Source organism: Protopterus annectens, chromosome 11.part0, assembly GCF_019279795.1.
Source record: "Protopterus annectens isolate FY-2018-M chromosome 11.part0, PAN1.0, whole genome shotgun sequence".
Lineage (NCBI taxonomy): Eukaryota > Metazoa > Chordata > Ceratodontiformes > Protopteridae > Protopterus > Protopterus annectens.
The window spans coordinates 528,581,133-528,608,337 of record NC_056745.1 but is presented as its reverse complement, the minus strand read 5'-3'; the positions used below and the strand labels follow the sequence as shown (position 1 = coordinate 528,608,337).

The following is a 27,205-nucleotide window of genomic DNA, read 5'->3' as shown; positions in this document are numbered from 1 at the left end:
AGCCTGATTGTTGGCAGTGGTCATTTTTATCAGAGATTTGTTATTGGATCATAGAGTTCTTTTACTGGAGTATGGCTGTAGTAGGTTTTGCAGGGCAGGTGTGTTTTCTTTGTGATATTTTCTGGGCAATGGTTAGTTGACTATAAAGTTAGGAGTTGGGGAAGCTTGAGCCATTTGAGCTGCTTGAGTGCTGTACAGTGATGCGACCTAAAGTTTGAGTTGGTGGTAGTAACAATTTTGTTGTAGCATGTGTCTGGTTTTGAATTTCTTAGGTTGGTAAATATGGGTGACATGTAGAGCAGGGTTGAGATCAAATGGGTTTGAGCTATAATGGCTTTTGTGTTTTTTGTGAAGTAGAGTTTGTTCCTATACAGTGTACCTATTTTTGTGAACTTTTTATGGTTTGAGATATGTGGATGTCAAATCTCATGTTAGCTATTTCAACCCCCAGTAGCTTAGTGTGAACATTGGGTATAATGATGGTCCTGTTTGTTGATTTAGTATATTAAAAGAGGGGAGGGGCAGTAGTTTTATTAGGGTGGAACAGCATAAGTGTGGTTTTACTGGGGTTCAGGATAAGGTGGGAGTTTGTTAGCCATGTTTTGACTGCTAGAAAGGCCTCCTGTGTAAGTGATTGTAGTTATTGTATGGTAGGTGCAGCACATATTACTGCTGAGTCATCAGCAAACTAAATAACAGATGCATGTGGGGTTGAGGTATGGAGGTTGTTTGTGAATAATGAGAAAAGTAGGGGACCTAGTATGGAACCCTGGGAAACACCTATGGTTACAGGAAGAAGGGATGATAGATTTCCTTGTCAATGTACTACTTGCTGGTGTCCAGTCAGGTAGTCCTGGAACCAAGCAAGAGTAGACTGGGGAAATTGTAGCTCTGAAAGGGTGGCTAGGAGTTTGTTGTATGAAACCATGTTGAAGGCTTTAGACAGGTCTAAGAAAACAGAGGATACATATTTGTGATTGTTTCTGTGTTGATTTATTGTGTTGGTGAAAGATAATAAGCCAGTGGTAGTACTGTGGTGTGGGCGGAAACAAGTGCTGTGTATGGGATAACAGTTTGTTTGCAGGTATTGCATGGTTTGTGTGTGTGCATTCTCTCTAGTATTTTAGACAGAGGGGATAAGGTAGCAGTTGGATGGTAGTTAGCTAGCTCTCTAGAGTTGCCTCCTTTGTGAAGTGGAATTACATGGGAAGTCTTGCAAATGGGTGGGACTTGGTGTTCTAATATGGATCTGTTTATAAGTATTGAGACCGGGTAGGCTATTGCTTCGGCTGCTAGTTTTAGAAAATGTGTTGGTAGATTGTCTGCAGCTAGGGTAGTGGGCTTTAATTTCCTAAGTAATTTTTTTGTTGTTACAGTTGAGACGGTTTGAAGGGAGAATGAGTTATCATCTGTTCTTAGACTAGGAGTAGCTGGAGTTGGGGTGGGTGACTGTTTTCTAGATAGGGCTAATATGGTTTTGGTAAAGTATTTATTATATTGGGTAGCAATATTTTCTTCATTATTAGGGGTAGTAGGTTGGAGAGTGATAGTTTTTCCTGGTTGGAGTAGATTGTCAATTGCTGACCAGAATTTGTTATGGTTATTTTGATGTTTTGTTTGAATATCAGTGTAGTAGTTTATTTTGTCTTGCTTAATTTGTTTCTTTGCTTTGTTTCTAAGTCCACAATAGTTTTGTTTTGCAACATTGGATTTCGTTTTGTACCATTGATCCCAGGCTTTGTCTCATGCTATTAAAAATGGCCTAGTTTCTTTTTTTAGTCATGGGGCATAATTGGAATTTTTTTATGGTCCTGGTTGGAGCTTGTGTGTTTAGGATATAAAGGACGGTGTTATTAAAGTGATGGTTAGCATCTTCCAGGGGAAGAAGTTTAAGTGGTAGCTAGCTGCAGTGTTTTAGGGAGTTGGTGAAGTTATTGGGGTTAAATTGCTTTTTATTCCTTATTTGTTGGTAAGTAGTTTGTTTCTTTGAGTTGGTCGTTTGTCTGATTATATAAGTTGGGAGATGGTCAATGAGGCAGTCTGGAAGACAACCAGAGTGAAAGGAGAGGACTGGTTTGTTAAGATCCAGTTGAGTATGGAATGTTTATTAGATTTTTACTTATTTATTATTTTACAATTGTTTACAGGGAAAGTCCAACTGGGGTAAGACCCATTTTCAGCGGAGGCCCGGGGAGAAAAACTCCACATGGAGATATTATACAAAAACTTATACAAGAAATTATACAAAACTTATACAAGAAATTATACAAAAAATATACAAGACATAGATGATTTATTAATCCTGGTGGGTGTTTGTATGAGCTGGATGAAGCCATACATATTAATGTGATTTATGGGATTTTGAGAGCTGCATGAGTTCCAGTCAATATTAAAGTCACCCATGATAATTATTTCTTGGGGGAGAGATTTATCAGACCAGCTTAATATATTTTCTAATGTGTGGGTATTGTTGTCTGGTGGGAATGGGGGATGTAGGTTCCAATGAGGTTTATATGTTTGTTTGAGTTCAGGGTAATCTTAGTAAGTAATACTTGCATTGTTGAAAGTTGGAAAGTCTTGATTTCAGGATTCTAGTATTAGGTGATTTTTATATAGAAGGGCAATGCCACCACCCCTTTTATCTAATCTGTCTAGCATAGAATATTGTACCCTGGAGGGAGAACCTCATTACTGGTGATGCTAAGTTTAAGCCATGTTTCGGTAAGTAGGAATATGTTGGGGGGTGTGGAGCTAGGTTGGCATGTAGTTCATGAATTTTCTTAGATACTTCTAATATTAATGTTTAAGATTAGGAGATTTTATTTATTTTTTTATTTTACATTTGTTAACCGGGCTAGTCCAACTGGATACATGTCCATTTTCAGTGGAGGCCCGAGGAGAAAAGCTCCAAGTTTACACAATATTTAATATCACAGGTAAAATAGAAACAACATTAAGTAAGTGTATAACAAAACATTAATAAAAAAACAAAAGCATAAATAAAAACAAAGATTAGTACATTATATATAAAGGATTTCACTATCTTCCAAACAAGTAAGTCATTATAATAGAGAAAAGATATTTATATAGAGGCTAGTTAGGAGATCAACAGGATAGGACAGTATTTTAATAATAGGCTTGGTAGGTAGATGGGTTAGGTAGGGCAGTTTAGAGTAGAAAGGTCAGTGAGTGAAGAAGTTCAAAAAGTCAAGATTAAAAGAGATATTTAGAAGGAGACAGGGTAGTACAGAGGAAAAAAAGCAATAGAAAAGCAATTAGTCAGGGTTATTACAAGAACATAACCAGTGGTTGGAGAGGAAATGTTTAAGGTTAGTTTTGAAGAGTGGGAGAGATGTAAGAGCAGTTAGGTCAATTGGTAGGAGGTTCCATATTTTCCCAACAAAGTTTGTAAATAGAGAGTCACCAGCTGAGTTATTAGCAAAAGAAGTTTGCATCATCATTTTGTTTGTTGAGCGTAGCTTTTTCAGGTTGCAATATGGTCAGTTTTGTTCCTAGTGGGGATTGTTGTTGATTGTGTTTGGATGCTGTTGGTGTCAGTTAAACTGTTTAGTTTAGCGTTTGGACCAGGATTTGTGGAAATGTTACCACTAAGCGCTAGTTTGGAGGCAATACTAACTAGTGTTTTTAAGTTTTTAGGTATGTGCCTATCATATTTTTGGGAAAGAGTGGGATTGCTGGGGTTTGGGAGTGAAGAATAGCAGGTGTAGTGATGTATTGTATTGAAGATGGATGGTGATATAGTGATGTTTGTAGGTTTGAGTTTCTGAGGATTGAGGATGGAGGTGGCGTGGGGTGGGATTGGTTGTTTTAGAATGGTGTGGTAGGAGGAGATGTGGGTGGCTAACATTAGAAATGTAAGAGTAGCAATTTGTGTCATTAGTATTCTAATGAGAAGAGACTGAGAATGGGTGAGAGTCATTATTGTAGGTTTCTTTAATCTATATTGTTAGTTATTAAGGTGGGTTAAATGTAGTTTATTGATATTTGTGTGATCAGAGAAGATGTAGAGTAGTGTTGAGAGCTCTTAATTGGTATAACGTTGTGATTGGACAGTAAGCTTTGATTAGTGAGGTGTGCTGATTGGATGACCTGGGATGTGGATGTGGATAGTTAAGAATAAATCTACGGAAAGTGGCGGTGGGTGGGAATGGGGGATAGGGTATGTGAACGGAGTGAGCCAGAATGCAGCGAGGGTGAACAGAGCAGGTTGAACCATGAAGCAGAAGGTGTGCTGATTGGATGACCTGGGATGTGGGTGTGGATAGTTAAGAATAAATCTACGGAAAGTGGCGGTGGGTGGGAATGGGGGATAGGGTAAGTGAGCGGATTGAGCCAGAATGCAGCGATGGTGAACAGAGCAGGTAGAACCATGAAGCAGAAGTCACAGGCTCTTAAAACAAAAAAAAAACAAAAAAAAAAAAAACAAAAAAAAAAAACTATCTATCACACCAATTACTAACTTTTTGCCCAGGTCACTATATCAGCACCATTTACTTATTATTTGAAACTTTGCACTATTCTTAACAGTGCAGAGAGGAGCTGTCATAAATAAAATGGGTTATTGCTAGAGACAGATTTTTCAAAAAGAAAACGGCAGAAACACTTTAGGTAAAAGGCACTAGTTGGAATTGGGACTGTGTTATTTATAGGGAAGACCTAGCTGTGTGCACACCATTAAACAAAGATAAAATATAAATGACAGAAACACTGATGTATTCTACAAATTTAATACACTGTAGGCTTGTAAGTTGTTGGTATGTCGGCTTACAAGGAAACTGCAGGCACTAGTGTTAAAGTCCTGATGCATTTCAGTGGTAGTACAGTGCCCAGGCGACCCCAGTCAAAGGGTGAACAGTGTGGAATGTTGACTTACAAAGAAACTGCAGGCACTAGTGTTAAAGTCCTGATACATTTTGGCATCTGCAGGATCTGTTTCTTTAGACAACATCAAGATTCAGTGTACTGCCTTTTGAAGTGTTAGTATAGAGACAGATTTTTCAAAAAATTGTTTATGATTTGCTACAGATTTTTGTTACAGAGAATTCTATTAAATGAGCTTTGTCTCATGTTGTCCAATTAAGGTTAACCTCTGTAGTTTTTAACAGGGCAAGAAATTTTTTTCCAGGTCATTTTGGCGTAATTGGTAGCAGTATGTAAGTAATTCGTGTAAGTAGTTTGTAGGGTAATTTCTGCAACAAGCCATTTAGGTGGAGTTATCTGTCGGGCTGTTTTTTGTATATTAAATGCATGATAATAGTTTCTGTTTTAACAGTTAGTACACTAACTCCAATTTCTTAATATTATGTTATCATCACAGAAGTTTTAGTTGTTTCTAATAAACCTAGATATTGTGTAGTTATATTGAAACCATGGCTCTTTAATGGCAAATTTTTTATTTTTCTTGAATTAGCTAGGTTTTCATTTAAGTCCACTTGTTTATTCTACTGAATTTGTGCAGGGCTATTTTAAGTCATTATTGGCTTGATTGTTAGGTGTTGTAATGGTGAGTTTAGGGATTGCGTTGGTTGGAGCCCAAAATTTTGCTGAATATCTCTTCTTCCAAGTAGCTTCAGTGCACAGATTTATCATCATCATCATCTTGGAAAAGAAAGCTGACCAATAACATTTTGCAACCACTGGCATCTATTTTGTAGTAGCCTGTAGTTTTCACAAATGCAAAATTTCAACCAAACTACTCCCATTCTGGTATGAAACTGCTTTGTTTTATGTCTTGACAGATAGAATGTTGTGTTTTTCAACTGAAGTGCTCTTTAGCTAATATCAAGAAGAGCAGACAGATAGCTGCTTTGATGTTGTAGAGGGCTATAACCCTGAATATGGTCCAGATGACTCAGACTCGATTAGTGGTTTGGGAGGCTGATGAAGTGGCACGTAGAGATGGGTGTGCCTGTTCTGGATGGGAGTGCATTCATTGATGATGCTCCCTAAGAGAAGGGGTGCTGCAAAGCGGTGAGTTGCCCTCTGACATAGTTATTGAATGTGAGGGGTGGGGATTGAGGTAGGTAAGACATAAAAAAGAACAAAGATGGCCAAGTCAACAAGACACTTTTAGGATCCATGACTGGCCCCAGCTATACCTAGAGTAAGTTGGCGGGGGGGGGGGGGGTTAGCTGTTAGATCTGATGTGGGATACTGGGGAACCAGGCTGACAATGCTGTTAGATCTGATGTGGATGTGGGATACTGGGGAGCCAGGCTGACAATGTGAAATTCAGAAGGGACTGAAAAAAAAAGCAGACAGACGAAGGTTAAAATTAAAGTCGCAATGATTAGACATAGTCCAGTTATTTTTATTTTTTTTTTATTCTTTCTAATGTGATCTATTTGTAATAGAAATGAGCAACATTCTTCAGAAGCCTTTTTTAATTAGCTGCCACGAATCTTGTATATGCTACTTAGTTAAGAATTATGTTGTCTTGAGTGACATTTATATTATGTGTATACAGCTCTAAGATAATTTAGATGCATGTGAAGAAAAGACTAAACCCTTACTTTTTATTTGATGCAGGGGTGTTTGAGAAATGGGTGTCAGGGTCCAACCCCTGATACCTAAAAGTAATGATATATATTTTTAGAGTGACCCTATCAAAAAAAAGAGTAGTTTTAACCAAAATAGTAGATCAGTTTTACATGCTGCTTTTATTTGTCTAAGAATTGTAGATATGTCTGTCTGAAACAAACTCTCTATGAGGCTTTTAGTCTGGAAAACTGAAGAGAGCACATGCTGTTCTGGCAATATGTGTTAGTCTCACCTCTGTCTCTGTTAGTACTTTTGAAGGCACATAATTGATGTTAACCTTTGCAGGGAAGAGAAACAGTTGTGGAAAACTGGCTGGAGGACTGGAATCAGTGGGAGAGTAAACCATGTGCAATGATTTACTTTTAAACTGACCTGTTCTCGAAGACGTACTGTTATGGTAAAGTAGCTCACATAATTGTTATTTTCTGTGTTTAGTAACACAGGAGGGGGCATTCTTTATACCCGCCTTTTGGTATTGGAACCTTATGGTGCCAAAACCAAGCATAACACTCACACTGCAAGAACAGTTAATTATAAAATCAGTATTGCTGAAATTCCAACGACAGTTACGTTATGAAATTTGTTTTTAATTCTCTTTCTAAAATCATTTCCAACTCCTTTTTTGTCAGCTTTCAAGTTCTTTGGATGCTGTAGAAGGCAGTCTGCAGGAAATAAAAGCAAAATTTTCCCTTGGCGGGTCAGTGATCGATACCTGGGCAAATAGAGAAGGCAGTCATCCTGAGGACAGACAGTAAGTAATGGGTTATATTTTTTCAGTGGTGGTGTTTTTGTTCTTCCTGTAGTTTTGGGGGCAGCCCCTTCAACTGTCCACACTCTGCTGTGTCCTAGTACCTCATCACCACTGCAAAAAAGAAAGTTCCTTAAAGTCAACGTGTTTCTGGTCCATCTTTGCCTGGAAGGATTAAGACACCACATACCTTCAACACACTTGGTTGTGATCTTGCTTGTTAATGCCTAGAGAAGCCATTCTTTGATATATGTTAAATGACTAGAAGTGTGTATACCCAACATACGTCATGGTAATCTAGGGTAAGATTCGTTTTTGCCTCTAAAGTACAATTTATGTAGCTCTGACTCCTGCTGTCTGATGTGTTTATCATGGTCTACTTGGATTAATGGAAGCTTTGAGAAGGTGGATTATGAGACTTATTGGTTTGAGAAGAGATTAAGATAGTTCAGAAGGGTTAGCAAGCTTAGAATAACATCATTTAAAAAATTATTACCCAATAGTTTCTCACAGAAAATCAGGATTCCTATTTTACGAAATTTCTCCTTAAACAAACTGACTATATAGACTGTTCCGGATTATAGGCATTGTGAAATCCTGGTTATTTATTTATCATTTGATAACTGTGAAAGTGGGATGGTCCACGGTCCTTTATCAGGCACGACTGGACCTATAATGGAGTGGGCAAAGATTGTGTGTGTGTGTGTGTGTGTGTGTGTGTGTGTGTGTGTGTATATATATATATATATATATATATATATAATGTGTGTGTGTGTGTTTATTCATCCTAATTGTTAGAAAATATTTATCTTGTATTATCTGCATTCCTTGTGCAGCATCAAGAGGTTATCTACTTTCTTTGCATGTCAACAGTTAAGGTACCTACTTCACATGTCATCACAACTACTACAGCTCATCGAAATGCTGATCACTAAAAACTGAAAGTTCTGATATTGCACATGTAAAAACATATACACCCTCATAACACAGGAGACCTTACAGCAACACCCCTAAACCCAAATTTGTACATAAATTTTTAACGTTCTGTTTTTGACACTCCCGGTCAACAAATTTAAATAAATAAATAAACGTTCTGTTTTTGTACATAAACCCATGGACTGTATTCCTTGTTCACTTCAGTGTGAAAAAGTATAACTTCTTACATTGCACACAGCATATATAAATCAAAAAAATGCCTCAGAAACAAAATTAATATTTTAATGAAAAATGTTAAAAGAAGAAAAAGTAAACTAAAACACTGACCATATCTAGCCATTTGAGGAATGACATTAATACCAACTTTTGAACATCATTCTAATTTTCCAAGCTATTACTGTGACAAATCCTAACACAAACCGTCAGAAGGCTACTAAAATACATAAAAAGATGAAATGAGGTAAAAAATATTAAAAATGATCTCATAAATTAAGGAAAAGCCATCAACAATATGCTCCAGTCATGTGTACAAACTATTCAAAGCAGTATTCAACAGAAACTTGGGAAAGTAATGCAGCCCACTGGAGTCACTAGAAAACACTAACATAAAACCACACACACACACACACACACACACACACACACACACACACACACACACACACACAGAAAAGTAAATAATTAAATGTGAGGATTGTGTGTTTTGTGATGCATGAGATATCATTACTGTAGGATTAGAGAATGCACTTCATGGTAACAGTAGTAAAAGAAGCTTTTGTTCCTTACACGTATATAAATGAAGTTAGAAAATTAGGATTTTGTATGTGTACATGGGGGATAAAAGGGACTACACACATCTGGAGAAGAATTTTATATTTCACCTGGATCAGTTCATCCTTGAATGAGAGTAATGCACAACCTAAACCATGAAGTAACATTGAGAAAATATTTTCACCAATTTTTACAGCTATGTACTTACTGTATGTATGAAGAGCTCCCAAAGACCACAGAAGGTAGGGGGAAATAGTAAAACAGTATACCATTTTCAAAAACTGACCTTGAAGAAGGCCTGAAGTTAAATAATACATACACCACCATGCCTGCTCTAGTAGAGAATGATAAAAACACAATGAAAATTCAGGTTAGAGGATGCAAGATCTGGCAAGGAACTGATAGACTTGAATGTGAGCCAGGTTAATTTTAAAAAGGGACTCTTAGATGCTCTTGGATTCAGGGATTCACAGTCATAGGATCCTGCTCTCATGGAGGTTAGAATAATGATCATATAGTGAATGAAGGCACTGTCTGTACAGAATTGCGTCTTGCACATGTGTATTGTGAAACATCAAATGAACATAGGCATTGGGTAGACAAAATAGGAGGAAACCTAATTAAACAACTGCTGGTACCACAGCCTTTTAGGAAAAAAATATGAAAGTTGGCATGAAAGTACATCCTGGTTGTAGAAAAGACTAAAGAAAGGCTACTGGGAAGAGTTTTATCTTTAGTCATTAAAAGTTTTTTAGCCTTTGTCCTAAATACCTGAAAACAGTCTTCTGTAAAGGATTTCATTGTCCCTTGGCACCATCACATTTAATAGTGGCACTATTCAAACGACCAGCAGTGGATTTGCTGAAGTCTTTGGTTAAAACTACTAAGGGGCCACATCAAAAATCAAATCACACTGGTGGTATCCTTACCTTAACTGGCTATATAAGAAAAGAAGAAAAACTGTGGCCAAAATCCGGAAGAGCAATTGTCATAGAGACCAGACTGCTCTGATTCAACTAAACAAGAAACCATGAGGTCTAATAAAGTCCAACAAGGCCAATGACAAGGATAGCCTCCCAGGCTAAGGGCAGTCACAAGGTCTTCTTTAGCTATGTCAAGAATATTGAAGGTAATACTCAGCAGTAAGCAGAACTAGTGGGAAATGGAACAATTTTCACTGATCAGGGTGACATGGCAAATCTACTGGCTGATAAGTTTTGATCTAACTACTCTCCCTACTGTCCTACTCTCCCTCTACTAAGTTTTGATCTAACTAATCTCCCTACTGTCCTACTCTCCCTCTACTACCACCTGTGAAATCCTTTCTAGCATATCCCCCCAACTATCAACAGGGAGCAGGTCCTGGATGTGGTCTCTAAAATCACTGCTTCAATGGGCCAGGACAATATACCTGGTTGCCTTCTGAGTAGTAGAAAGACTTTGGGCAGTCTTCAACTACAGACTCAAAACAGGTTACATGCCAGGTGAATGAAGGGCCACAATGGTCATTCATCTTCATAGGGGTGGATCATCAACTGACCCCAGGAACTGCAGTCTGTCTGACAAGTCTAATATGCAAAGCCTTGAAATGAATTGGCATGGAAATGATCAGCAAGGACATTGGCAGCGTACAGACATTGAACTCATCCCAGCTTAGCTTTAATGGAAGGTCTTGCCTTTTTAACCTATTAGACTTCTTCAGCAGGTTCGCCATGGCTATGGATGAGAAGAAAATAGTGCATACCACCTACAATGACCTAACCAAGGCATTCAGTATAATACCGCACTCAGGTATTGTTGACAAACTCTCAGAAATAGATATAAATCTGTACACAACTCACTGGATTGCCAGCTGGCTCACAGATAGGATCCAAGAAGTCAGGATTGGTGAGACTACCTCCACCAAGAAACCAGTCACCTATGGAGTACCCCAGGGGTGTGTGTTGGGCCTGCTCTTGTTTGGGATCTACTTCTTAGAAGTCAAAGCTAATGTCAAAGGCCTCTGGCTTACCAAGTTCGCAGATAACTGTAAATTGGGAGCTGTCATAGATTCCCTCTACAGCATCAACATCCTACAAGAGGGTCTAACACAAACAAATGACTGGTGCGAAAGCCATAGATTAAAACTTAATGCAAAGAAATGCATTATAGTGCCCTTTGGGAAAGTGTCCACACAAGCTAATTATGTCATCAATAGTTAGGGTTTTGGGAACATATGTAGTCAGTAATTTGGCATTTGACCAACACTTAGCCAAGATTGTTAGAAAGCATTCTGTCATCCAGCTCATAAGCAAGGGTATGGCATCCAGGTCCAAGGAGCAGTAGTACCACTCTAGTTAGCCTGTATCAGACCCTTCAGTGAGTACAATGTCCCCTTTCAGCATGTACTTAGCCAGGCACTTGCAACAGTTGGAATGACCTCAAAGGTTCCTCACCTGTAGAATCCAGGGTATGGATACCCTGTCCTACACTGATCGCCGTAAAGTCCTATCTCTGTACTCAGTTTCCTACAGGTTACTCGGAGGAGATTGTAAGGCATCCTCGGATCCAGGTCTGATGGATCTCTTGCACATCTGCAAGACACACAGCACTAGAAACACTAGATCCAATGACCTGAATGTTGTCTTTGACATAAACAGAACCTGCTGGAGGGACAGATACATGTGTCAAAGGATCCCCACACTGTGGAATAAGCTCCTCATTTATGTGAAGTAGAGTTCATTCCTGACCCTTTTTGAAAGAAACCTTGATCATTGGGCAGGAAATTGCAACCCCCCCCCCCTCCAGCCTGATCATCATGTCTCTGATGGGCAGATGTTGACTAAGTAAATTAATCCCCAACTAACATATCCCCCTCTACATAACCCTTAGCTACCTCTTTACTAATGTACCCCACCATACAGGTGTCCAAATAACTTAACTGGGTTGGGTTGCGCGACTAGACTTGTAAAGATCCTGTGGTTATTAGCCTAGTATGCACCTATGTAACTATGAACTGTAGGACTATACAATAACATTTCTCCAAAGCTGTGCCACTTTAAAGGTTTAGAAAAAGTAATTGCTAGGAAATTAGTGCTCACGTTTATGTAAGTGGGAATACCCAAGGTGAATTTGACATAGCAGTGAGTACCTTTTATGTCCAAGGTCACAAAATTGTGCCAGTTGATGGAGGGCTGAAGTCTTTGCTCTATTTCTGATCACAAGGAAAGAAAATTATTCATTTGGGAAAAGAGAGCATATAGGTTAATTTGAAAGCGACTAGTTGTGGGAAGCCTCCTGATGTAAAATTGGTATAGTTGCAGATACTACAGTGGCAGAGGGGTAGATATGTTAGCCTTGCCTTACTAATTTTTATATGGCCTGAACCTGCATATTGGATCTGTGCATTTGTAGGCTTAACTTGGAAAGTAATATGGGAAATGTGAAATTAAGTCAGCCTCAGAGATGACAGGGAAGGGCTAAAGCTCCCAGTCAAAACAGATTTGTGATGATTCATCAAAGGAAAAAATAAATCAAATCCCAAATATACAAAATTGAATTCACCACTGGCTAAACCAAAAAGAAAGCTTTTTTTTTGAAGATGAGCAAGCTTAAGTTATTTGTTGCTTAATTTTACCTGTAGGCTAACACACTCAAGTGCGCTAGCCGTTTAAAAGCATTTATAGCATTTACTGTCTGTTTTTCCTCTGTTTTCTGCAAAAAAGAAAAAAACAAAAAAAATCTTGTTTTCCCGCCTTACTGAACTAGAATAGTCCAGTCTTTAGAGTTTGCTGATCTCTGGGCTTTGTCTTGGTTCCTGTGCTATTCCATATCCTTATTTGGATAAAAGGAAGCGTCTTTGTTCACCAGTGGGAGTGGGGAGCACTGAGCAGCCTATTTGTCCCTAGAGGAGTGTCTCCAGACAGAAACTTGTAGTCTATTGGCCATTTTGGGTCATTTCCTAGCTCTTTTCAGCCCCCTGTAATAAAGCCCGCTTTAGTGCGCTTTTTCGCTTGTATTCAACTCAGCACCGCTCCTCGTGGTGTCCTGCAGAGTTCTGCAAGCAGCAGAGAGCAAAAGAGTGACTTTTTCCTGATTTAAGTATTTTTTTCTGGCTTTTTGATTATTTACTGCTTAGCGACTGCATTTTTGCCTGTTTATACAGCTCTGCATTCTATTTAAACTGTTTTTGTGTTGATGAACTGTTTTGCACTTTTAAAAAGTTATTTGTTGCTTAATTTTACCTGTAGGCTAACACACGCAAGTGCGCTAGCCGTTTAAAAGCATTTATAGCATTTACTGTCTGTTTTTCCTCTGTTTTCTGCAAAAAAGAAAAAAACAAAAAAAAAAATCTTGTTTTCCCGCCTTACTGAACTAGAATAGTCCAGTCTTCAGAGTTTGCTGATCTCTGGGCTTTGTCTCGGTTCCTGTGCTATTCCATATCCTTATTTGGATAAAAAGGAAGCGTCTTTGTTCACCAGTGGGAGTGGGGAGCACTGAGCAGCCTATTTGTCCCTAGAGGAGTGGTTCCAGCCAGAAACTTGTAGTCTATTGGCCATTTTGGGTCAATTCCTAGCTCTTTTCAGCCCCCTGTAATAAAGCCCGCTTTAGCGCTTGTATTCAATTCAGCACTGCTCCTCGTGGTGTCCTGCAGAGTTCTACAAGCAGCAGAGAGCAAAAGAGTGACTTTTTCCTGATTTAAGTATTTTTTTCTGGCTTTTTGATTATTTACTGCTTAGCGACTGCATTTTCACCTGTTTATACAGCTCTGCATTCTATTTAAACTGTTTTGTGTTGATTAACTGTTTTGCACTTTTAAAAAAGTTATTTGTTGCTTAATTTTACCTGTAGGCTAACACACTCAAGTGTGCTAGCCGTTTAAAAGCAGTTATAGCATTTACTGTCTGTTTTTCCTCTGTTTTCTGCAAAAAAAAAAATCTTGTTTTTCCCGCCTTACTGAACTAGAATAGTCCAGTCCTCAGAGTTTGCTGATCTCTGGGCTTTGGCTTGGTTCCTGTGCTATTCCGTATCCTTATTTGGATAAAGGGAAGCTTCTTTGTTCACCAGTGGGAGTGGGAGCACTGAGCAGCCTATTTGTCCCTAGAGCAGTGGTTCCAGCCAGAAACTTGTAGTCTATTGGCCATTTTGGGTCAATTCCTAGCTCTTTTCAACCCCCTGCTATAAAGCCCGCTTTAGCGCGCTTTTGCGTGATTTAGCGCAGAGTTGTCCATAGAGCACCATCTGGCAGCGCCGGTTAAACAAGGTTAAACTATTTCTGGCTCCGTAAAGTCTGCTCTTCAATTTTTCCCTTAGAACTTCTCTACTTGCAATCTAAACAGTCTATTCTCTATCTCAAAAGCTCAGCACTTGCTCCTAAAGCATTTTTATATAGGTAAAGTACTTATATACTAAACAAAGTACTACATTAGCCTAGAATCCCCTTGAGTACCCATTTCCCTATAGGTCCCTTCTGACTCAGTTACACAGCAAACTTTTAATAGCATGTCGAAGGGTCAGTTGCTAGCGTCCTCTCCTGTTCAGCTGGTGAATCTGGGCATCTTGAGGCAATGTTACAATTGCCTCATGTACACAGACAACCCACTCCTTCTCCCACAAAACACAAATACATGTGAGAGATGCAACTATATAGCCAAACTGGAGGCTGAGCTCTCTCAACTCAGGACTGGCAAGACCAGACAGGAGGAGAAGGAAACCACGCACACCACAAACCCAGTTTCACATAGAACTATCACAACTGCAAAACAAACACATAAACACACAAAGACATACTCGGAGGCACTGATCAAAAATCTACCAAAACTACAGAGGCCTCCAAAGCAGACACCCAAGCAACTGCCACCTCAAGACATAAGACATGCAACACATAGTTCTCAAAGTCAGTGTGCTAAACAGTCACAGCCCTTAAGGCCAAACACAATGCCAGACACACTTGTTATAGGTGACTCCATAGTCAGACACACTGACGTCCCACTCACCAGACTGAACAAGGAAAAGATCACAGTAAGCTGCCTGTCAGGCGTTAGAATCCACCACATAACACAAGCACACTCAGGTCACTCCACAGCAAGTACAAGTATGACTCAGTCATTGTCCATGCCGGTGTGAACGACCTGAAATGTACCTCCCTGGACTACATGAAAAGAGACATAGAGGAGCTCTCAGATTATGTAGCCCAGGCCGGTATGACCCTGACCGTGAGCAGTATCCTACCCTCACCAAGAATGATGCCACAATACAGAGACAAAATGATCAGCTTTAATAATTGGCTTAATTACTGGTGTCATTCTAAGGGGATCCAATGTCTGTCTGCCTGGGATGACATGCTTGACAAGCCACACTGCTTCGCAAGGGACGGCTTGCACCTGTCACCCTGGGCTTCGGATATTGGCAAAGGCTCTTGCCACCCCCATAGTGCCTTTTTTAGGCAAGGCTCAAATGATAAACCTACCGCCCTAGAAAACAAAAATGGAGAAAAACTAAGGGTAATACTGCTCAATGCCAGAAGTCTAAACCTCAAGATGCATGCCCTCGAAGCCCTCCTCAGTATGGAGAACATTGATGTCTGTGCTGTGACTGAAACCTGGTTCAAGGCTCCTGAGAGCACCCCAGCACTATCAGGCTATACCTCATATCATGCGTTCCGGCCCCAAAATCTGGACCGAACCACAAAAGGAGGGAGAGTATCCATATTCATAAAGGATACCCACACCTCCAGGTTAGTGGCAACGCACGAAGCATCGGAGACCATCCAGGTGCAATTTAACCATAGGTAAAACTGCCCTACAGTTTGTAGCATGCTACAGACCACCCTCTCAAACTCAGGAAACCCACACAGCCTTCCTGAAGACACTGGAGAGTATGAATGTCTCTCCAAACACCATCATATTGGGTGACTTCAGCTACCCAAACATAGACTGGGAACATTACTCAAGCCCCAACACCCTAGCCCAAAGGTTCCTGGAGTTCATAAACTCAAATGCTATGGAACAACTAGTCACCATTCCCACAAGAGGAGAAAATATACTAGACCTGATCATCACAAACATGGTGACAAAATGCTCCACACCGGAAGTATATCCCTCATTGGTGAGATCAGACCATAAATTAATCTCACTGGAGATCCACATCCCACCCCCAGCCCCAGCAAAAAAGACCACAGTGAAGAACTTCTCAAAAGCAAACTTCACACTTCTTAAGACTGGAGTGGTATCCTTCAAGGCCCCCGAGCCAGTGGAAACCACAACCCACGCTGCTGAAACCCTTACAAATGCCTTCTACAAGCACCTCTAGGAATGTATGGATCAAGCAATCCCTAATAAAATCAAGACCCTTTCCACGAAAGGCAGGCGCCCGGTCTGGTGGACCCCAGCCATAAACAAACTCTACAACAAGAGGAGAAAGCTACTACATGACAGAGCAAAATCCCTAAAAGGGAAGGCATCTCTGATCAATACTAGCAAAAAACTACGATCACTCATAAAATCATCCAAGGCCAACGTTGAGAGAAAAATCGCTAATGACACAAAAGACAATCATAAGGCCTTCTTTAGCTATGTTAGAAACCTGGGTGGAAACTCCCAGATATGCTCAGAATTAGTCCAAAATGATACAAAAATCACTGAACCCACAGACATTGCCAACATACTGGCAGACAGGTTCAGTGCAAATCCCCCCCTCCCAAAAGGAGAAATATCTATCCCACCAGAGTCTAGCCTCCCAAACATCTCAGATGCCCAGGTGAGAGCTGCTCTCTCTAAAGCAAAAAAACACAGCATCAATGGGACCGGACGGTGTCCCCGGCTGTGTGCTACATGAACTCAATGAGGAACTAAACCCACACATAAGGCTGCTGTTTAATCTTAGCCTTACTACAGGATACATACCCAAAGAATGGTGTACGGCAACTGTGGTCCCACTCCACAAAGGTGGTGCTTCTACGGACCCTGGAAATTACTGCCCCATAAGCTTGATGAGCCTTGTCTGCAAAGCTATGGAGAGGATCATAATGGAACTCATAAATAAAGATTTTGGGGACCTACAGACACTGGATCCTACCCAATTTGGCTTTGTCAAGGGCAGATCCTGCCTCTTGAACTTGGTCGACTTTTTCGAAACAGTCACTAAGGCCATTGATGAGGGTAAGGCAGTCCACACAGCCTACCTTGACCTAGCAAAAGCGTTCGACATAGTACCCCACTCGGGCATCATAGAAAAGCTCACCAGCTTAGATGTAAACCCATATGTCACAAGATGGGTTGCAAACTGGCTCAAGGACAGAACGCACAGGGCTAGAGTTGCTGGTGTCATGTCAGACTCTAAGCCGGTCACGAGCGGTGTCCCACAGGGCTCAGTCCTGGGCCCCCTCTTGTTCGGCATTTATTTTTCTGAAGTGCAGGCAAACATAGGGGGATTGTGGCTGACATAATTTGCAGATGACTGCAAACTGGGCACCATAATTGACACTCCATCAGACACAGACATCCTCCAGAGAGGTCTCATGGAAATGGATAACTGGTGCCAGAGCCATGGCCTTAAGCTAAATGCCAAAAAATGTATAGTCATACCCTTTGGGAAAAACGAGGTAACCCCTAATTACCACATAGGTGGCAATCCATTAAACACGGAAGAAGTTATCAGGGACCTGTGGACCCAAGTTGACAGTAACCTCTCTTTTGACACTCACATTGCCAAAGTGGTTAGGAAGACCTTCTACATTGCCCACCTGATCATGAAGGGATTCACATCCAGATCAGGAGAGGTCATTGTACCCCTGTACTCTTCACTTATCAGACCAATGATTGAGTACAACGCCCCATTCGGAATGTACCTTACCCGACACCTGCAGCAGTTGGAAAGACCCCAAAAGTTCCTCACCAAAAGGATAAAGGGGCTCAAACATATTTCATACGCTGCCCGACTGAAGAAACTCCAGCTCTATTCAGTCGCATACCGTCTGCTCAGAGGTGATCTGTGCCTGACATACAAGGCCATGTCCAACCCGGAATTAATGGACATGCTCCACCTCAAAACATCCAAATCCACCAGAGCCACGAGAGCAAGAGACTTAAACCTCAACACGGATATAAATAGGACATGCTGGAGGGACAGATTCATCACCCAGAGACTCCCTACACTATGGAACAGAATCCCAGTCCATGTGAGGCAGAGCCCCTCACTGACTCTGTTCAAGAGAAATCCTGACGAGTGGATGGGAGATCATAGGTTTACCCCGGGAATCATCTCTGTGTCACTGCTGGACAGAGGCACAGCAAACTAATGGGTATAGTATTCTCATCCTAAGGGGTGGTGAAAGCCACACACACTCTGGCTAGGCTTATAAATGCCCTAGGGCAGATAGCCTAGTATGAACCTATGAACCTATGAAGAATTCCCATCCCATCTTGATTAAGATTCAGACACTCATTGGTTTTTCATGGGGTAGTTAACTTTCAACAGAGAAGCAGAGACTACCAGCGAGAGAATTTTTTTTTTTCCTGTGGAAAGCTAGTGTTTTTAAAGAAACTAGAAGCTGCTGAAATCTTGGATGTTACTTGGGTGTGTGAAAATTATTAGAAGTGTCTGCATTTGTGATGACTTGTTAACAGTTACACTAGGTTTTTCTACTTGCGCTGTAGAAACGCAAGTATAAACTGGAGCGGTTTGCCTTTTCAAAGTTACTTCAGTTGAAAGATGTAATGAGTGTTCATTGTCTTGCTTACAACAACCTATCTTGAAAACACTGGGCCATATTGTTTTCTCTGGAGGCTGCTTCTTGACTGAGCTTCAGAGATTCTTCAGGAAAGCAAACCTTTGTGACAACTTGCTGCTTGTATCATAAAGACTACAAGGAGTCTATGCAAGTTCTGTTATTTTAGTCTTCAGTGAAAAACCCTTTTGCTTCTAAACAAGACCGTTTTGGGTCTATGCAGAAAAAAATGTGTACTCAGTGATTAACAAACTATTAATACATGAAAATTTTCAATAAATGTTCAGAATGCAAAAGAAAACATTCTGTTTAAGAGTAACAGTGATAAACCCCAGAAGCAAACTAGGATAACAGCTTATCTATAAAATTGCTTAAAGGGAGAGTGTCAAGATTCCCAACAGCTCTCATTGTTTTGATTTAGCTGGTAGGTCAGGTCATCTTATTGTTTACATTCAGACAACTTTTAGTGTGATGGCTCAGGTTTCACTACCTTGGGGGAAGGGTAATTTGCACTTAAGTGCTAACAGTTTTCTTTGTGTGTTCCTTTTATTTACAGCCCCATAGTATTAGGAAAAGATTATCACTTCACTTAGAAATGTAGTGAAGTAGTGCTCATATGTGCTATTTCTTTTTTTTTTTTTTCTTTGTATCTAAGTGGTTCAGTCTTTCACTTTGCAGGCAGACAGAGCAGAGGATTTTTTAAATACTCTCTGCAGCATAGATGTTTAGTTGCACGGGTTTACTGCTGATGTAAATAGATGCAGTGGATGCATTTATGATACGGTATGGAGCAGTGTTGTTCATGTATTTATGCAGCTACTCATCTGGGTGTTTTTTACATGCATACCCATTTCAGTTTGTTGCTGTGGTGGTTTCTGTTGCTGTTGGTTATATGAAAAACTGACATAGCAGTTACAGGAGATGTCCTTAGGTGAGCAGTACAGGAAGCATTAGTGCTGATGGTGGAAGAAAAAAAGAACACTCTTACATTGTAAACACTCAACAGGTAAGCTAGCTTTCAATACTAGGCATATGGAAAGATAAGACTATTGTTCCTCACTGATGAGGAATCACCCCTGGTACTAATTCGATACATAAACAGTGTTTCAGGGAGAGGATTTATAACTGGTCATCTGTAATACCACATGTTCTGCTTGGATACTACCCAGACAGAATTTTAATGAGCTTATTGCAAGGATACTTTATGTGGATTTAGTCACATATGCTGTAAAACCTGAACTCTCCCTAAGCTGTTTCAACATCACACTGTGAGTCAGCAGAAACTGATGAATTCCTTTCTCTCTTACATGTATTTTCAGAATGAGAAAGGTTAAGAGCCAGAACTAAGCCCCAAGTTAAGCCTAATAAGCTTTTCCTTCTTAAAGTAACAGAGCTAGGAGAAGATAAATGTTTAACTTTCTGCTTCTTTTTGACAAGAAACTCTGTAGATGCAGATCAACCCATTTCAGGGACTTCACCCCAGGGAACAGAGACCTCACCATCCCTTCCTCAGAGACCGACAAAAGTGGCTGTTTTTTGCCCATCAAGGGGTCTTAATAGCCACAGAGGATGTGTCTAACCTCTGGTCCATGTTGGCTGAAGGGATAATACCAGAGCAATCCAAGGAAGAAATTTATAAGTGGTCTGAGGAACCAGAAATGGCCACAGCAGGGTCATCCATTTGTGGCTGAAGGAAAGTATCATTCTGCTGAAGATGCAGAGTTGTTCTATGGTAAAGCTGCGAAATAACTGTGAAACCCAGGAATCGAACAACTTGTTACCACTCCCACAAGAGGGGAAAACATACTGGACCTGATCATCACCAACATGGGGACTCGGTGCTCCAGACCAGAAGTGTATCCCTCATTGGTAAGATCAGACCATAAACTAATCTCACTGGATATTCACATCCCGACTCCACCCCCTGCCCTGAAAACCACAGTGAAAAACTTCTCTAATGCAAATTTCACACTCCTCAAAACCAAGGTGGAATCCTTCAAAGCCCCCGGGCCTGTGGAAAATACAGCCCAGACCGCAGAATCCTTTATAAATGCATTCTATGAACACCTTCAGGAATGCATGGATCATGCAATCCCAAATAAAACCAAGACCCAATCCTCCAAAGGCAGACATCCTGTCTGGTGGACCCCAGCCATAAACAAACTATACAATAGAAGGAGGAAGCTACTACATGATAGAGCAAAATCCCAAAAAGGGAAGGCATCTCTGATCAGTATTAGCAAAAAACTACAGGCACTCATAAAATCGCCTAAGACCAGCTTCGAGAGAAAAATTGCACAGGACACTAAGGATAATCACAAGGCTTTCTTTAGTTGTGTTAGGAACCTGGGTGGAAATTCCCAGATATGCTCAGAATTAGTCCAAAATGACAAAAAATACACCGAACCCACAGACATTGCCAACATTCAGCTGACAGGTTCAGCGCAGACCCCCCCCACCACCAAAAGGGCAAATATCTATCCCAGCAGAGTGCTGCCCCCCTGACATCTCAGATGCTCAGGTAAGAGCTGCCCTCTCCAAAGCAAAAAACACAGCATCAATGGGACCAGACGGTGTCCCGGGCTGCGTCCTACATGAACTCCAAGAAGAGCTAAACCCAAACATAAAACTACTGCTCAATCTCAGCCTTACTACAGGATATGTACCCAAAGAGTGGCGTACAGCAACAGTGGTCCCTCTCCACAAAGGTGGTGCCTCAATGGATCCTGGAAGCTATCACCCCATAAGCCTGACTAGCTTGGTCTGCAAAGCTATGGAAAGGATCATCATGGACCTCATAAATAAAGATATTGGGGACCTACAGACACTGGATCCTACCCAGTTCGGCTTTGTTAAGGGCAGATCCTACCTCTTAAACCTGGTTGATTTCTTTGAAACAGTCACCAAGGCCATTGACGAGGGGAAGGGGGTCCACACAGCCTACCTGGACCTCGAAAAAGCCTTGGATACAATACCCCACTCGGGCATTATAGATAAGCTCACCAGCTTAAATATAAACCCCTATGTCACTAGATGGGTTGCAAACTGGCTCAAGGACAGAACCCACATGGTTAGAATTGCTGGAGCCATGTCAGACTCCAAACCAGTTACAAGTGGCATCCCACAAGGCTCAGTCCTGGGACCTCTCTTGTTCGGTATATATTTCTTGGAGGTATAGGCCAACACGGAAGGACTGTGGCTGACCAAGTTCGCAGATGACTGCAAACTGGGTGCCATAATCGACTCTCCAGCCGACACAAACATCCTCCAAAAGGGCCTCATAGAAACAGACAACTGGTGCCAGAGCCATGGCCTCAAGCTAAATACCAAAAAGTGTATAGTCATCCCCTTTGGCAAAAACAAAGTGCCCACAAATTACCACATAGGTGGTAATGCATTACGTACAGAAGAAGTAATTAGGGACCTGGGGACCCAGGTTGATAGCAGTCTCTCATTTGACAACCACGTGGCCAAAGTGGTTAGAAAAACATTTTATATAGCCCACCTAATCGTGAAGGGATTCACATCTAGATCAGGGGAGGTCATCGTGCTTCTTTACTCATACCTCATCAGGCCCATAATTGAGTACAATGCTTCTTTTGGGATGTACCTTACCAGACACCTGCAGCAACTGGAAAGACCCCAAAAGTACCTCACCAAGAGGATCAAAGGGCTCAAACAGATGCCATATGCTGCCCGGTTAAAGAAACTCCATCTCTACTCAGTGGCATACCGCCTGCTCAGAGGCTATCTGTGCCTAACGTATAAAGCCATGTCCAACCTGGAATTAATGGACACGCTGCACCTCAGAAAATCCAAATCCCATCGAGCTACGCGCACGAGAGACTTGAATCTCAGCACTGAAATAAATAGGACATGCTGGAGGGACAGATTCATAACCCAGAGGCTCCCTTCACTCTGGAATAAAATCCCAGTCCAGGTTATGCAGAGTCCCTCATTGACTCTCTTCAAGAGGAATCTTGATGAGTGGATGGGAGATCGTAGGTTTACCCCAGGTATCACGTCTGTGTCACTTAGACAGAGGCACAGTATACTAACCTCGAAAAAGGGCATAGCAAAATTAATTTAAAATGGGTGGCAAAAGCCAAACACACTGTGGCTAGGCTTATAAATGCCCTAGGGCAGATAGCCTAGTATGAACCTATGACAGCAGCAGCATGCCTCTCAATTGTCCAAAGTTTGTCAGGCTGTCCAGATATTTGTATCTTACTTTTGGCCTGTTCCTCAAATTTTGTGGTTTTCTAACAAATCTTTCAGAACTGAAGTCACTAGATAATACTAAATAATAACAGACATCCGAGTTTCCAACGATCTTTCAGAAAATAGATAGTGTAAAATCTGTCCTTCCAGCAACTTTCTAAGTTTATTGGAACAATATTTAAAATCTGTCCCTATTTGTGGGCCTTTGCCTCCCCCATTTTTCTCTGGCTTTGTCCAAATTTCTTGCATTGAGAGGTATGAGTAACAGTCAGTGAATGTTAAGTATCAAAAGATAGTCTTTTTCTCATAAAAAAAACACTGTAACAAGACAGACTTGCCCAGCTCTTAAACTAATTTATACACTTGTCATTGAAAAACAGAGTAAACTTAAGTAAAAAAACAAGTTTACACTCAAACTGATTAAAGAAACACCTTTTTCAACTGGCAGAATTGTCAAGTAACTGTCCAGAAAAATAAATTCCCCACTTTTTGTCAGAAAAGTACTGTTGTAGTCAGGGTTGTCAGATTTCCGAATGACCGGGCAGGGACAAAGTGAGGACCAAAAAAAAGGTCTTTAAACACAGAGCTACTTCTGTTTAATACGGAACATCAAGCAGTTCCGCATTAAACACAAATAGCTTCGTGTTTAGCGATTTTTTTATTGGCCCGTATGCCGGTACGAGCCAATTAAAAAACGGAGCTGTGTTTAATGCAGAACTACCTGATGTTCCGCATTAAACACAAGCAGCAGCTCCTTGTTTAGTGATTTTTGATTGGCCCATATGCCGGTATATGGGCCAATAAAAAAAAAAAAAATCAGAGGGCTGTTTCGCCGAGATTTAAACCGGCAGTGCAGGACTCTGGATCGGGTTACTGATCCCAGGACAATCCCGCTCAAATAGGGACGTCTGGCAACCCTGGTTGTAGTCATAAAATTAATAGTGTATGTTTTTTTCCACTCCAAAGGCTTTATCCTTCCAGCAATGGAAAAGCTAGCCAACCATCGATTCTCAAAAGCTAACAAGAAAAGTGCTCTTCAGTGGCAGGAAAACTCAGAAGGGTTTGGCAACCAGACACTGATTTTTTCCAACTCTGCTTAAGCTGAGACCAGTCTGAAGATGTGGAAGGTGACCTTAAGCTTTAGAAGGTAGTTAGCTTTTACATCTGAGGCTACTGCAGCAGTAATCTTACTAACAGCATCATATTTTATACATCATGCATAAACCTGCCTGGACAACATTTTTATGGTGCAGCTGAGCAGCATCCAAATAGAGAAAACTAAAAAAACACACACACACACACACACACACACACACACACACACACACACACACACACACACACACACACACACACACACACACACACACACTCACACACTCACACACTCACTCACGTGCCCTGCAGTTATAGTCAATTTACAAAGGCAGTGCTGGGCTGAATTCATGTCTAATATCAGATAACAATACCCCCCTTTCACCCTTTATGTAAATAGATGCAGTGGATGCATTTATGATACGGTATGGAGCAGTGTTGTTCATGTATTTATGCAGCTACTCATCAGGGTGCTTTTTACATGCATACCCATTTCAGTTTGTTGCTGTGGTGGTTTCTATTGCTGTTGGTTATATGAAAAACTGACACAGCAGTTACAGGAGAGGTCCTTAGGTGAGCAGTACAGGAAGCATTAGTGCTGATGGTGGAAGAAAAAAAGAACACTTACATTGTAAGCACTCAACAGGTAAGTTAGCTTCCAATACTAGACGTATGGAAAGATAAGAGTATTGTTCCTCACTGATGAGGAATCACCCCTGGTACTAATTTCGATACATAAACAGTGTTTCAGGGAGAGGATTTATAACCAGTCATCTGCAATACCACATGTTCTGCTTGGATACTACCCAGACAGAATTTTAATGAGCTTATTGCAAGGATACTTTATGTGGATTTAGTCACATATGCTGTAAAACCTGAACTCTCCCTAAGCTGTTTCAACATCACACTGTGAGTCAGCAGAAACTGATGAATTCCTTTCTCTCTTACATGTATTTTCAGAATGAGAAAGGTTAAGAGCCAGAACTAAGCCCCAAGTTGCAATAAGCTTTTCCTTCTTAAAGTAACAGAGCTAGAGAAGATAAATGTTTAACTTTCTGCTTCTTTTTGACAAGAAACTCTGTAGATGCAGATCAACCCATTTCAGGGACTTCACCCCAGGGAACAGAGACCTCACCATCCCTTCCTCAGAGACCAAAAGTGGCTGTTTTGCCCATCAAGGGTCTTAATAGCCACAGAGGATGTCTAACCTCTGGTCCATGTTGGCTGAAGGGATAATAGCAACCAAGGAAGAAATTTATAAGTGGTCTGAGGAACCAGAAATGGCCAGCAGGGTCATCCATTTGTGGCTGAAGGAAAGTATCATTCTGCTGAAGATGCAGTTGTTCTATGGTAAAGCTGCAAATAACTGTGAAATAGGAATCGAACAACTTGTTACCACTCCCACAAGAGGGAAAACATACTGGACCTGATCATCACCAACATGGGGACTCGGTGAGACCAGAAGTGTATCCCTCATTGGTAAGATCAGACCATAAACTAATCTCACTTATATTCACATACTAGGAAAGAAAATTCTAGAAAGGTGGAATCCTTCATGGTGTGGAGGGAAAATACCTTCAGGAATATTCAGGGAGCAACAAAACCAATAAAGGCAGATATCCTGTCTGTGGATGCCAACAAAGAAGAGGTGCTTACATGAGAAAATCCCAAAGCATCTCTGAGGTACAGCATAGATGAAGACCAAGAAAGAGCACAGGACAAGGATAAGGCTAGTTGTGTTGAAGGGAATATGCGAGTATGATTAACCCACAGACAAACATTCAGCCAGGTTCTAGAACCACCAAAAGCATCTAGAGTGATCCTGACATACCAGGTAGAGCTGCCTCTCAAAGCAAAAGCATCAATGGGACAGACTGTCACATCCTCATGAACTCAAGAAATGACACATTAGTTTTCAGGATGTACCCAAAGTGAGATACAGCCTCATGGATCCTGTATCACCCCATGCCTGACAGCTTGGTGCTATCATCATACAAAGATATTAGACCTCAGACACTGGATCCTACCCAGTTCGCTTTGTTAAGCAGATCCTACTTAAACCTGGTTGATTTCTTTGAACAGTCACCAAGGCCATTGACAAAGTCCACACAGCCTACCTGGACCTTAAAGCCTTGGATACAATACACTGGCATTATAGATAAGCTCACCTTAAATATAAACCCTATGTCACTAGATGGGTTGCAAACTGGCTCAAGGACAGAACCCACATGGTTAGAATTATGGAGCCATGTCAGACTCCAAACCAGTTACAAGTGGCATCCCACAAGGCTCAGTCCTGGGACCTCTTTGTTGGGTATATATTTTGGAGGTATAGGCCAAAGAAGGACAGGCTGACAAGTTCAGATGACTGCAAACTGGTGCCATAATGACTCTCCAGTTAAACATCCTCCAAAGGGCCTCATAGAAACAGACAACTGGTGCCAGAGCCATGGCCTCAAGCTAAATACCAAAAGTGTATAGTCATTTTGGAAAACAAAGTGACAAATTACCACATAGGTGGAATGATTTACAGAAAAGTCTGTGAAGAGAGAATGCTTCTTTGGGATGTACCTTACCACACCTGCAGCAACAAAGACCCCAAAAGTACCTCACCAAGAGGATCAAAGGGCTCAAACAGATGCCATGCTGCCGGTTAAAGAAACTAACCAGTGGCATAGCCTGCTCAGAGGCTATCTGTGCCTAGTACAAAGCCATGTCCAACCTGGAATTAATGGACAGCAACCTCAGAAATAAATCCCATGAGCTAGAGAGAGACTTGAATCTCAGCACTGAAATAAATAGGAGCTGGAGGGACAGATTCATACCCAGAGGCTCCCTTCACTCTGGAATAAAATCCCAGTCCAGGTTATGCAGAGTCCTCAGACTCTTCAAGAGGAATCTTGATGAGTGGATGGGAGATCAGGTTTTCCCAGGTATCAGTCTGAAATACAGAGGCACAGTATACTAACCTCAAAAAAGGGCATAGCAAAATTAATTTAAAATGGGTGGCAAAAGCCAAACACACTGTGGCTATTATAAATGCCCTAGGGCAGATAGATGAACCTATGACAGCAGCAGCATGAATTGTCAAAGTTTGTCAGGCTGTCCAGATATTTGTATCTTACTTTTGGCCTGCCCTCAAATTTTGTGGCTAACAAATCTTTCAG

At 41.0% G+C, this 27,205-nt stretch overlaps 1 protein-coding gene across 3 annotated transcripts in view; it reads left to right on the top strand.

Annotated features, from left to right (window-relative positions):
• Positions 1 to 27,205, top strand: part of TBK1 (TANK binding kinase 1) — a 3,544,425-nt gene that overhangs the window by 2,320,973 nt on the left and 1,196,247 nt on the right. For all 3 annotated transcript variants that reach the window (XM_044088041.1, XM_044088040.1, XM_044088042.1), the window contains exon 14: positions 7,191 to 7,312. In XM_044088041.1, the coding sequence (XP_043943976.1) occupies positions 7,191 to 7,312 (122 nt within the window). The remainder of the gene's footprint in view (positions 1 to 7,190; positions 7,313 to 27,205) is intronic.